This window comes from Brachyistius frenatus, unplaced genomic scaffold (genome assembly GCF_029030835.1).
Source record: "Brachyistius frenatus isolate BFR_SWC_R1_liver_20210118 unplaced genomic scaffold, ASM2903083v1 Contig_164, whole genome shotgun sequence".
NCBI classification, from domain to species: domain Eukaryota; kingdom Metazoa; phylum Chordata; class Actinopteri; family Embiotocidae; genus Brachyistius; species Brachyistius frenatus.
In genome coordinates, this window is record NW_027210763.1 from 43,425 (window position 1) to 56,736 (window position 13,312).

The 13,312-nt window shown below is 43.3% G+C and overlaps 1 protein-coding gene across 2 annotated transcripts in view; it reads left to right on the forward strand.

Moving 5' to 3' along the window:
• The window catches only part of cpne2 (copine II), a 36,413-nt gene that overhangs the window by 7,849 nt on the left and 15,252 nt on the right, over window positions 1-13,312 (forward strand). For both annotated transcript variants that reach the window (XM_069716898.1, XM_069716899.1), the window contains exons 3-10: window positions 2,173-2,352; window positions 2,450-2,524; window positions 3,083-3,154; window positions 4,005-4,088; window positions 4,228-4,317; window positions 4,508-4,606; window positions 5,858-5,944; window positions 6,980-7,039. In XM_069716898.1, the coding sequence (XP_069572999.1) occupies window positions 2,173-2,352; window positions 2,450-2,524; window positions 3,083-3,154; window positions 4,005-4,088; window positions 4,228-4,317; window positions 4,508-4,606; window positions 5,858-5,944; window positions 6,980-7,039 (747 nt within the window). The remainder of the gene's footprint in view (window positions 1-2,172; window positions 2,353-2,449; window positions 2,525-3,082; window positions 3,155-4,004; window positions 4,089-4,227; window positions 4,318-4,507; window positions 4,607-5,857; window positions 5,945-6,979; window positions 7,040-13,312) is intronic.

Genomic DNA, 13,312 nt, shown 5'->3' on the forward strand with positions numbered 1-13,312 from the left:
GATAAAAGCATTCATAATAGCGTGCAAACGATACATTTGACAGATGCCTTCTATCGGTACAAATAATACCTCACGAACAATATTTAGAGACGTAATCATGCCAAACAGTGATGCTCATCAGCTGCCTTGGTGATATATATTTCCTCCTCTGACTCAGTGAAAACAGAGGAGCTGTCAAACTGACAAAAATAAAGAGAATGCACAAAAAGGTGTAATTGCGAGGAGAACAGCTGAATAGCAGAACTGTGGCAGAGCTATTGTTCACTGAAGGGGGTCATGAACTGGAGGTTTTTGAATTAAAAAAAGCTTCAAAATGATCCTGCAGACATTAAAGCTCTGGAGTGTGTTGCTAAATCTTCCACAAGTGCCTCAATTAAAAGATAGAGGGGATAAAACCTTACAAATTGGAAAAAATGGACTCAAAGACTAAAAAAAAAAGACAATGCATAACTGTCTTAAAGTGCAATACCACTGAGGGCCAACAGGGGGGCAAGCTCCAAAAAACACCACCTCTTGCTCCAATAGACTCCCATTCAAAAAACATCAACTGTCTCCCCAGCTTCTTCCAAATATGGTCACTTTGGTTAAAAAAAAAAAAAAAAGCTAAAAAAACGGCTGTTCACAAAGTCCAAACAACAGGTGGCGTTGTAGTGGGTTGCCACTTGGTGCATTTTATTAGCCAGTAGCAGGGAGATAGCTAATGTTAATACCAACATGCTAACAGTGACGATGCTAATGGTAGCATCATTAGGACCATATAAACCATCTTAATTTAGCGTGTTAGCATGAAAACATTTGCAAATTCATGCATCCTGTGAAAACATGGCCTTCACCAAATTTCCACACTATCCAGCCAGTAAATGTTGAGATATTTTGGTCTCGACCAACATGGTGGACGAGTGACATGGCCATCCATAGAGCTACAGTGATTACCCATGGACTGGTGCTATGTGGGATAAGCGGGGAGGCTCTGGCTAGAGTTTAAAGTGTGCGACCCTCCGGCTGATCTAATCTACGATCAGCAGTCTTAATGATTTTGGCTAAAAAGAGGCCAATAGTATGTTTGGGGGTCATCAACAATGGTGCTAACTCTGCACTGGCTGTCGTTGGACTTATTGTCTGTGTGATCTGGTTCCGATTGGCTTAATTACACTTATTTCCAACTTCTACATCACCAAATGCTGCAATAAAATATGAAAACACACAACGTAAAATGTTTGTTTTGGTGTCTGTGAATGAGCAGAAGAACGGATGCGATTCGGTCCGGCAGCGTTGACGTTTCGTCTCCATTACGAGAGCGTAGCGACCGTTCAAAAATGCTTTTTACATTCACTCTTTTCGTGGTGACGGGCCAAACGTGCGCTGACCTCGTGTAACGGTGGATAAACACAACTGGTGTGAGTCACGCTGGAGAGAAAGTAGCACGGTCGGCGTGAGCGTTAGTCATCCGAGCACCTGGTTCAGAGGAGTCAGAGCAAACGACGTGACTCTCGGAGACTCCCACTCGCTCTGGTCTGTCTGTGTGCTGTCTGGGATGGTTTTTGTTGTTGTTGGGGGCCACGAGTGCACAGCATATCGTAAAACATGGAAACAAATGAGTGTCGGGGCCAATGAAATGGAAAAAGAATTGTTAGACATCTTTGACTGAGCCTTTTGGCCTTTTTTTAGGGCTTTGCTTTGGTTTTAGGGGACATTTACTGTTTGGGAAGCTGCTGTTTTCAGATGAAAGGCTCAGATAGACCTGCTGTACTTTACCCGCCCGGCACCAGCGGCACACAGGCACAGTTAGTGATATTTTTAGCCCGCCTGGCGGCGTGGCTCCAGAGACCAGGTCTCTAAAACACTTTGGTCCCAACTGAAATATCTCAAGAAGCGTTGAATGGCGGCCTAGAGGATGAATCCTGGTCGGCATCAGATTACATTCCTTTTATCTTCAAGTGAACGTGGTCCTTCGTGCCGATAACCTCTGTTGAGTCAGTTATGTTTTCGGTGTGTTTTTGTTTTTTTCATTAGTTAGTTAGTTTGTTTGTTTGTTTGTGAGCTGCATCACAGCTGGCAGCCTAAACAAGTGACTGGACTTTACAAACCAGCAACTAGTGAGTGAAAACTCGTTGGAAATTTTTTCGTTGGATGTTTAGCTAATATATCATAATTTTGTTTCTCGTCTTCTAGCTGGGACGCACTGAAACAGCCGTGAACAACTTGAACCCAGTGTTCGGGGTGAAGTTTCAGGTGGACTACCACTTCGAGGAGATCCAGAAGCTTCGCTTCGCCATGTTCGACGAGGACAAGTGTGCCACACAGCTCTACGAACACGACTTCCTGGGAGAGTTCATCTGTACTCTCGGAGTGGTATGATCTCTTCTTCTTCTTCAAAGTAGAGTCTGTATTAAACAGGATTACAGCAACTACTAAGATTCGTGTCCTATTCCTTTAATTTGTCCACCAGATCGTGTCCAACAAGAAACTTCACAGGCCGCTGGTCTTAGCCAATGGGAAGCCGGCCGGCAAAGGATCCATCACGGTAAGAATCAGAGCTGACAGCAGCTGTTTTGTAAAACTGTTAAAATCCTCAACGGTAAATTACATTCATTACAGGTTTACCTGCACGGTTTTGCTGTGGTTGTCATATACATTTTTGTTGTCATTTGTTTACATTATTTTTATGTAGGAAATAATATTTCTGCAATCGAAACTTTTCTACAACTGTGAACTTTTTAATATTATCTAAGTTTGAGGCTTCAAATAAGCCCACTGGTTGTTGTTTTTTATCTTTGTAAAATCTTGTGTGTTTTCAAATTTGTGCAAATTATAATTCAAACGATATACTCTACGTAATGTGTCTGAGATGTATGATGCGTCGCTTAGTCAGTGTTTTTCAGTTGAAGGTGCTTCCTGTATTTCTTAAACCGTCTTTCTAGCTGTGCTTTTACACACACACACACACACACACACACACACACACACACACACACACACACACACACACACATAATCATTGATAACGGGTGTTTTATGTGCACGTTAATATTTATCAGTGTTTCTCTGCTGCAGCTCATGTTGTGCTCTGCCGGTGTTTCAGATAACAGCACAGGAGCTGTCTGACAACAGGATCATCACTTTGACCCTGAGTGGGCGTAAACTGGATAAGAAGGTAGGCACACACACACACACACACACACACACACACACACACACACACACACACACACACACACACACACACACACACACACACACACACACACACACACACTCCTGACTGTTTTTAATGCGTACTACTTTAGGGCACACAAACGACGCCCACACAGACACATTTACAGTAAATGTTTTTCTCACACGTCACTCAACTAGGCTGTCATAGTTTGAATGAGCGAAACGGGAAAGTCTCCCTCCGAGTGATCAGCAGATAGATCACTTCAAAAATACAAACCTTTGTTCTGCACACATACACTCACATCCAACGTAGAGTAAATAGTGAGTAGAAAACCATCTGCACAAAAATAGACATTTAAATACATAAGAATGAATGAAAAGTGGAATATAATAGTATTTGATTTGATTGTTTGATTGCGTTGACTTCTGCTCTCTTCTCTAAAGGAGTTTGGAACACAGAGATATGATGTTTATTTGGTAAATCGAGGTGCATCGAGAAAAACGCAACGTACATTCAAGATAAAAGCAGTACAATTAAAAACAACTCATTGTTCAAATCATGAACATGTTGGGAGTGAAACTCAGGAAAGAGTCGTTTTTCTGCTTAAATCAAGTTTTGTCTGAATTGAATTCATCCTGGATGGACACACACACACACACACACACACACACACACACACACACACACACACACACACACACACACACACACACACACACACACACACACAACAGGAAGTACAGGAGAACAGTATCATTTAATGCACCAGGGGGTCAGATGGTTCCACACGTGTTATTCAGGAGAGAAGAAGCTATAAAAACATCTTCGTTGTCCGTCCTCCCCGCAGGACTTCTTCGGTAAGTCGGACCCGTACCTGGAGTTTCACAAACAGGGAGAGGACGGGAAGTGGATGCTGGTGCACAGGACAGAGGTGAGTCAGCACTCTTCACCGTCGTCAGCTGAACCAGGTGAAGCACTCTGAAACAAGTACTTCCACTGCAGCTGCGTCCTCCTCCACACCTGCTGCTGTGTCGTTTCACGGTAACGTGTGCGTGTTTCTGCGTCCGCAGGTCATAAAGAACACTTTGGATCCGTCGTGGAAGTCTTTCACCGTGCCGCTCATTTCTCTCTGCAACGGGGACGTGGACAGAAACATCAAGGTCGGTCGTCACGGTTTCTTTCTGACTGAATGCAGCTTCTTTTTGGTTGTTTTTGTTTCGTTTTATTATGTTTTTGCTGTCGTTCATCGTCTTTTAAAAATGCTGCGTGAAACAAACGGAACTAATAAAATGATTGAAATTGTGAGTGTGGGTAAACGCCACGATGATGTAACGTTCTCCACCGCGACAGGTCCTCTGCTACGACTACGATAACGACGGAGGCCACGACTTCATCGGAGAGTTTCAAACCACGGTTTCCAAGATGAGCGAAGCCCAGAACTCAGTGGAGGTAAAACAAAACAATCAAAACAAACACTTGACGTCGCTGTAGATGATGTTTTTCTACACGTGTGGAAGCTCTTGAACATCTCATGTCTTCTGTTTCTTTAATTCTTATCGGCAGGTGAAATGTCAAACGTTCAGGTACAGCGGCCACGTTTGGTTTTGAAACTTAAAAAAAACATCTCAACAGCACGTGTGTGATGTCGCACGAAATACCTTATATCGACCACCCCTCTGCCTCTTCACGGCCTGATTTGGACTTTAAATGCTTTCAGTCGCGTCGTCAACAATGAAGCCGGAATAATCTGGCAGTTTACATTAGCATTTTTCTAATACTATTGAGATTTATTCTTTTCACTTTCGGGCTTCTGCTCTGCTAAAAGATGTGAAGATGCAGCGATCAGAACACGGTTCATTCATTAGCAGCCGTGTGTGTGTGTGTGTGTGTGTGTGTGTGTGTGTGTGTGTGTGTGTGTGTGTGTGTGTGTGTGTGTGTGTGTGTGTGTGTGTGTGTGTGTGTGTGTGTGTGTGTGTGTGCGTGTACTGAAGCAGCCTCAATGACTTGTTCTCCCACCGAGTCTCTTCATGTGTGGTAATGATATGGGGGTGGGGGGGGGGGTAACAAGCAATTAAAGACAGAGGCACGACGGCAGAGTGTGTAAAAAAATATAAAAAGAAGGATGAGAAAATGAGAGGTGCTTTTGAGATGTAAAACAGCCTTTAGCTGAGCCCTAGTAACACGACGAGCATTTAGAGCTACCTGTCATGAATCAACGGATGACTTAAAGCATGTGCCTGTGCAGTGTGTGTGTGTGTGTGTGTGTGTGTGTGTGTGTGTGTGTGTGTGTGTGTGTGTGTGTGTGTGTGTGTGTGTGTGTGTGTGTGTGTGTGTGTGTGTGTGTGTGTGTCTCTCAAAAGTGTCTTTTGATCAAACACGCTGGAATCTGAAGTGTGTCTGTGTGACTTACAGTCTTAAACAGTCCCGCTCGTCATTTTTTCCCGTCATCACGTTAAATTCGTCTCCGTATTGTTGGGTTTCTAACGCTGTGCTACAGAACACCATCAGTTAGCTCACAATACAATCTCCAAGTATGACAGTGAAGCTGAAGTTACCGTGGAAACATGCAGATCCGAGTCTCTGAGTCGTCACGTCGACTTTCCCCCTGATTCTTCTCTGTTGTTTCTCGGCTGCTGATGCTGATACCTTTCAAATTTCCTTTCCGTCGTTTCCGCCCACTTTTCCTTCCTGACGCTTCAGGTGGAGTTCGACTGCATCAACCCCAAGAAACAGAAGAAGAAGAAGAACTACAAAAACTCTGGATTCATCATCGTCAAGGCCTGTAAGGTGAGGATGGATGGATGGATGGATGGATAGATAGATGATGTCATGGATGGATGGATGGATGAATGGATGGATGATATGAACCATTAAACTTAACCAGACAGTATAATGTTCCTTCTCTAAAGTCAAAACAATGAGCTGAAAGCAGCTAAAAGCTGCAGAGAGCAACACAGCTGAGCGATATTCTTTCGAGTTCAGCACTCTAAGTGGCATTTAGATTTATTTCAGGATTAATACTAAAAGAATATCTTAAAGCCGGTTTAATCTACTTCAGAAGTCATTATTTTCTATTTCCTGTTTGAAATATCAATGCAATAAAAGTTACATCCATTAAAACTTGGAAAGCTGGAGGAACAATAATAACTCATCTCACACATCAAACGCATCCTTCAGTTTCTGACCACGTCTCAGTGACCCGTCCCGACACTCAGAGGTGAATTGTGGTTTCGATCAGCTGACTCTCTTCTAACTGGGGGTTTCATGGCTCCTTTTGAATAACTAATTAGCGCTCGGAGCCCCGCGGAGGACACATTAAGATGAAACACGCCGTCTTCAGATGCCTACTGGAGTGACATTAAAGCCGTGTGCGCCGTGACAAGCTTTCATAATTGATTCTGGTTTTTTTTTTCTTCGTCACCAACGAGCCTTTGTACAGACACACACGCACAACACACCAACAAAATTGCTAATATACTGTAGTAATTATATTTGTTGGCTGCCGGCAGGGATTGGACTAATGACGGTAAAGCCCGTGGTAAATATTCATTGTAATTGGAGTGGAAATTGTGCTTAAACAAGATAAGTGGTGCTCCATTGGTGGCACATTATATCAGAAAACCATGGGCTAATTGTTAGTTTAACTCATTTGTTTTTACACTGTGCAGTGTTTAATGCAGGGTTGTTTACAGTCTTAAGAAATGGATCAGATAGCAGCAGATTTAATGATAGATGTCTAGTAAATTAATGTAATTTAGAAAAAAATCCATTCTTATCTTACTTTTATTTTTTATTTTACTTTTATGCCTCTTGTGTCTCTAGATTACGAGGGACTACACTTTCCTGGATTACATACTGGGAGGATGCCAGCTCATGTTTACAGTGAGTACCAGGTTGTTGTTTTTTTCTGCCTCTGTAACGAGGCGATAATGAGATACACGTTTTCCTCTCGGAAAAAAAAGAAAAAACAGATGGAAAAACATTCTGATTTCTTTCTATTTTTTTCATCTCCCCGGGGGGGCAGGGGGTGTTACAGCTGGATTACAGTCATTTGCATACAGAAAGGAAAAGGGCGAGGGGACATGTGAAGGAAGTGCTCTGAGACAGAGAGGATGAGTGGACTACAGAGGACTGTTGTGTGGGGAAAAAAACAAAACTGAAATGTGGGTACTTTCTCTGAAGTAGAAGAGGTGAATCCCGGAAAAGGACATTTTGAAATGGTGAAATAGAAGATGAACGTGACATTAACGTAGATAAAAACAGGAAAGAGATGGAGATGGATATTTTACCAGAGGGAGGCTGAGAGAGGAGAGCGTCACGCTCTATTTTAGTCTCTTGTTAGGAGAAACTCTAGTGTGTTCCTGATGATGTCACACCTTTTTGTGTAACTCAGTGAGTAAGAGAGAGAGAGAGAGAGAGAGAGAGAGATCCTCTTTTATAATAGCCAACCATTGAGTTGTTTATTATTATCCTGGGCGTAGCGCACATGAAACGAGAGAACACACACACACACACACACACACACACACACACACACACACACACACACACACACACACACATTGGGCCAAACTTAACATCCACAGTGGGTTTTTTTTTTTTTTCTCTCCTCTATCTCTGCAACAATTTCCCAGCTTTGTGAGCCAGAACGAGACCCCAGATGTAGCGGCGTACAGATAATGTACTTTCTTACATGCTTGATTTTGTGCCATTTCCATTCATGGTCCCATATTGTATATTTTCCAGGATTTCCATTTCTTTTCATGCCTCCACGACGGGCGGTCTGTCCGTATGTCCGTCTGTCCGTCTGTCCGTCTCATGCTTGTTAATACGATATATCTCAGGAACGCCTTGAAGGAATTTCTTCAATTTGGGCACAAACGTTCAGTCGGTCCAGATGATAAACCTGATTTGAATTAGATTTTTGTCTTAAAAGGTAAATTTAAACTTGACCGATTGGCGCAGGCAGACAAACGCGAGGCGGTAATTCCAGTTGATGATCAAGCAGGTCTAAACATGAACCGTAAAAGTGTCAAAACATTTTTCTCGCTTGCTTAATTTATCCAACATAACACCAGTGTACATTTCTTATACTGATTATTCAACTGTGAGGAATTTTCTGTCAATCCAAGCAAAGGAATCATCGAGAAGTGTCCTTTTCTAAGTGCCGCTCGCATCGCTGCGTCTCTTGTTCTTGTACAGAGTGACGTTATGATCGTGAGCGCTATTTTTCTGGCTCAAGGTCTTGGTCAAGTACAACAGAGCTGCTGTTGTACAGGAGGCGGCTTCACTTCTGCCGGCGTCGGAGGATGTGTTGTGCTCGTCCTCTGGGCCAGTGAGCTGCTACATCCTCTGTGAAATTCAGGGCACAGTAAAGGAGCGCACACACACACACACACACACACACACACACACACACACACACACACACACACACACACACACACACACACACACACACACACACACACACACACACACACACACACACACACACACACACACACACACACACACACACACACACACACACACACACACACACACACACACACACACACACACACACACACACACACACACACACACACACACACACACACACACACACACACACACACACACACACACACACACACACACACACACACACACACACACACACACACACACACACACACACACAGACACACACCACACACACACGCACACACACACACACACACACACACACACACACACACACACACACACACACACACACACACACACACACACACACACACACACACACACACACACACACACACACACACACACACACACACACACGCACGCACGCACACACACACACACACACACACACACACACAGACACACACACACACACACACACACACACCACACACACACACACACACACACACACACACACACACACACACACACACACACACACAGAATTACAACCTCCATTGTCAGCCTGTGATTTTCATCTTGTCCTATTGTTGGAAATGAGGCTTTAAAGCAAAGTAAGTAGTTGTTGTTGTTGCCATGGTGACGCTTTGTGCCGACGATGACAATGTTTGCAACGAGATGGACTAGTGAGGGTGAAAAATATGTACGAGAGTGAAAAGAGAGAATTAAAGCAGATTGTTATAATGCACATTTCTCTGATTTTTATATACTTTTTATGTTTTATTTTTATTTTAATTAACTCATTTTATTAGTGACAGTTATAAGTGACAGGCCTTTTTGCCGAGCACATGTAGCTTTAGCCTCAGTCTTATTTGTTTATTCAAAACTTGAGCTAACATTTACAATAAGCTACAATTAGCTAGCTGCAGCCAAGTGTCAACCCAACATGGGCCGGAAAAAAAGAAAATGCAGTGTTCGAAGTTGTCGTATTGATATTTAAGGTGTATAAATTAATTCACAATGCCTCTTTTTGATCCGCTGCCGTTTGCCCTGCTAAAGTTACCGCATTATACGTTAATACAAACACTTCCTGTATCTGTTTCAAATTAAAAGTACATTTTAGCAGAGCTTATTTGAAAGGTCATCGGCTAGAAATGAGAAGCTGCTTTTGTCGACATTGATTAAATTCACTCATCTGTTGTTTCAGAAATTGTTACCACGGTTACTGTAAAGGTTATGTACCGTGCGAGAACGGAAAACTTGGTTTGCAGCCACAAGATGCACCGATGAAACAGACTAACAATCTCAAAGTCTGAAAATGTGATAATCCTGATGTTTATGGGATGAGTTTGAGGAGCAGGTGATTCCTCTGCTCGATGCTCTGGACTGACCCGTTCGAACCAGAACCAGGAGCTCGAACTCGTTTGAAGTTTTACAGCCGAGAGCTTCGGCAAAAAGGGCGGACGGCTCTCAGCGGGTGGAAATCAGAAACATCCATCCTGCGTGTTCAAATAGAAATATCACCATTTTTTAGTTATTGACCGTCGGACTCGTGGAAATGTTCGTACTCGTGTTGTCTCTCGGGGAGTTGCTTGTTTGTAATGAGTTGCATTTTCAGTGCGGTGGGAACGCCTCTGTGTGTGTGTGTGTGTGTGTGTGTGTGTGTGTGTGTGTGTGTGTGTGTGTGTGTGTGTGTGTGTGTGTGTGTGTGTGTGTGTGTGTGTGTGTGTGTGTGTGTGTGTGTGTGTGTGTGTGTGTGTGTGTGTGTGTGTGTGTGTGTGTTCGGTTGCTGATGAAACGAGCTCATTTAAGGCAGAATGGAAACTCTTAAATCCGCCGCCGCTCCCTCCTAATCTTTCGCCTTTTGTCACAGACCTGCAGCTTTTTCACTGACGCGCACACACACACACACACACACACACACACACACACACACACACACACACACACACACACACACACACACACACACACACACACACACACACACACACACACACACACACACACACACACACACACACACACACACACCTAATAGTCTCATAACACAGATTCTTCCATTTTCTCCTGCTTCCAAGCTCATTTCCATACAAACATACAATATCCTCTTCACACTCTCTCTCTCTCTCCTGCTTTCACACTTAACACACTACAATCGGTTTACATGCAAACTCCCCGACATGTACACACACACACACACACACAAACACACACAAACACATGCACAGACACACACACACGTTCACCTTCCCTCCTTATGCACACCGACTGATTTAGATGTGCATAATCCCGCGCAGACACTCAATCACTGATGACATCTTCTCCGCTCAAACAACAACACTTTTACACTCGAATTTCACACACACACACACACACACACACACACACACACACACACACACACACACACACACACACACACACACACACACACACACACACACACACACATGCAGAAAGAGCAGTTGCACGGTGTTCAATCAGACTTAGTGCAGCTCTAATCCTAATCTGCAGGAAGGGAAAGTCTCTCCTCGGGGCTGTGGCGAGCTGGAGGAGAGAGCAACGTTTTTCTCCGTTACACACTCCAACACAAAGAGACAGCCGGCTTCATCTTGACGGGGCTGTTTGTGAATCACTTATCTCCGCCCAGTTATGCCGTTATCCGTATCTTAGGTGCGATATCATTCAGAGCCGCAGACAACCGGTTGGGATGGAGAGAGAACAGAGAAGCTGCAGTGAACATGTCAAACTTCTCGAGGTACGAGATGACCGCGGTGGTCGGCCTCGCATCCACCGAAGCAGTCAAACCTGTCAGCGTTCGGAGGAAATAAACGTGTAATATAGAAGGTCTGCAGCTCTTTCACTCGCTCTGTGATCGAAGGATAGTTCCTGTTTGTTCCAAACTGCTGTTTCCTATTAATCGATGAGTCGTGCTAATTCTGACATCTCCACTTCGGTTTATGGAGATTCAGAGAAACAAGAAGTTGCACAAAACAGCCTATAAACGGTGTATCGAGGCGACAAGCCGGGCTCCCTGCCGCTTTTCAAAAAACTTTAAACGATTTTTAACCAATAAAAAATAACAAATATTTCATTTGTAGTTTTATAACATTTTTTATAATGATTCCTCAGAGGTTTTGCATTTAATTGTCCACACTGACATCAGTGTGTGAAAACAATAAACTTCACTGAAAAATTTATGATTATAAATACCCGTTCAATATAAAAAAAATTAAAAAAGGGAACAGTTTCTAATTTACTAAAAGCATCTTTTTCTGCATTATAAGTAGTTTTCAAATCAGGCAACATGTACGCAAACGCTGACATACAATATTAAGTTCGGTATTTGGGCCGTCGCCATCTTTTTGGAGCCTCTAGTGGCCCTCGGTGGTATTGCATTTTCAGCACGGGCTTCACTTTTCACACCCGGAAGTTGCGTCCACTTTGATATACAGTCAATGATCTCGACGCACAACAAAAACTCATGGCAGTCAACGCTGATTGGTTAAAGGCTGATAGAATCATTTCAAAGTCAACCCGACCTTTACGCCCATATTAGGATTTAACGGAGAGCGTTGCCAGACCAAGATATTCACACAGTGAATTTGGGTCTGGAAATACCCGACTAACAGCCGACTAACAAACATGGATATCATTTTTTTTTTTTTTTTCATATTTTCGAGCTTTTTTTGTTAGCAAAGAGAATCAACAGAAATTTAACAGGAGTGTATCAGATGAAAATGGAGGCATCTCACTAAAATATGATCAAACATACTCATAAATACACACAAAAAAAGCCTGGAACAATGTATGATACATCATTAAAGACAACATTAACATAACCATTATTGTACAGTTATTTCATACTATTTGACTTATCATCGTTAAATATTTGACACTACTTTGAAACATGCAGAAGCTCTTAGCATAAAATAAAGTATGCACAAATATGGAGGGTGACGGTGTCTGTAGCAGCTCAGATTGAGACAGAATGACCCCCAGAAGATGTTCACACGGGCTGCAACACCTCCATCCATCTCCCTGGCTGGTTAACGGCGGATGAGTCGGAGAAGGTCCTGGCACGAGGACACGGTGAAAACACTCGACGGGGCACGGCTCCCGTGCGACTGTCAGCGCGTCGCCTGTTTCACGGTAACTTGGCCGCGGCGGAATCCATCTGTTTAATGCGGTCACAGACGTTTCGTGTCGTCGCTCAGTGACGTACATTAATGAGACGATGCTCCGTCCTCCCTCCGGTTCTTTCTCAATCGCTGTGTATTTGTGCGTTTGTCATGTTGCGTTCAGTCCACGTGTGGGTTTTGCAATTACTAATAGCTCGAGGCGAGGAATAAGTCGGGAAGGGAACGGTGTCATCTCCCACTGTCATCGAATTCCCCACCATCAGACTGATAACGTCTGCCACCGGAGGAAGAAAACGCCGTAATGGTTGGAGGTTGATCCGGTGCCAAGAAATGTCAGATTGCGTCTATATATTCTCGGCTTCACACTAAGACAAAATAAACAAATACCAGAGGAACAGAATAAACATCACTGATACACTAGATATTTATTTTCTCTTTTTGCAGGCATAACTATAAAAATCATACTTATCATGAACTTCTCGGGTAAATAACTCGTCATAAAACATCAAAGTACTCACACAACAACGTCAGTGGCCGTGGAAGAGTTGAGGGCCAAGAGCAGAACGAGCTGTTGGTTTGAACCGCGTTTTAG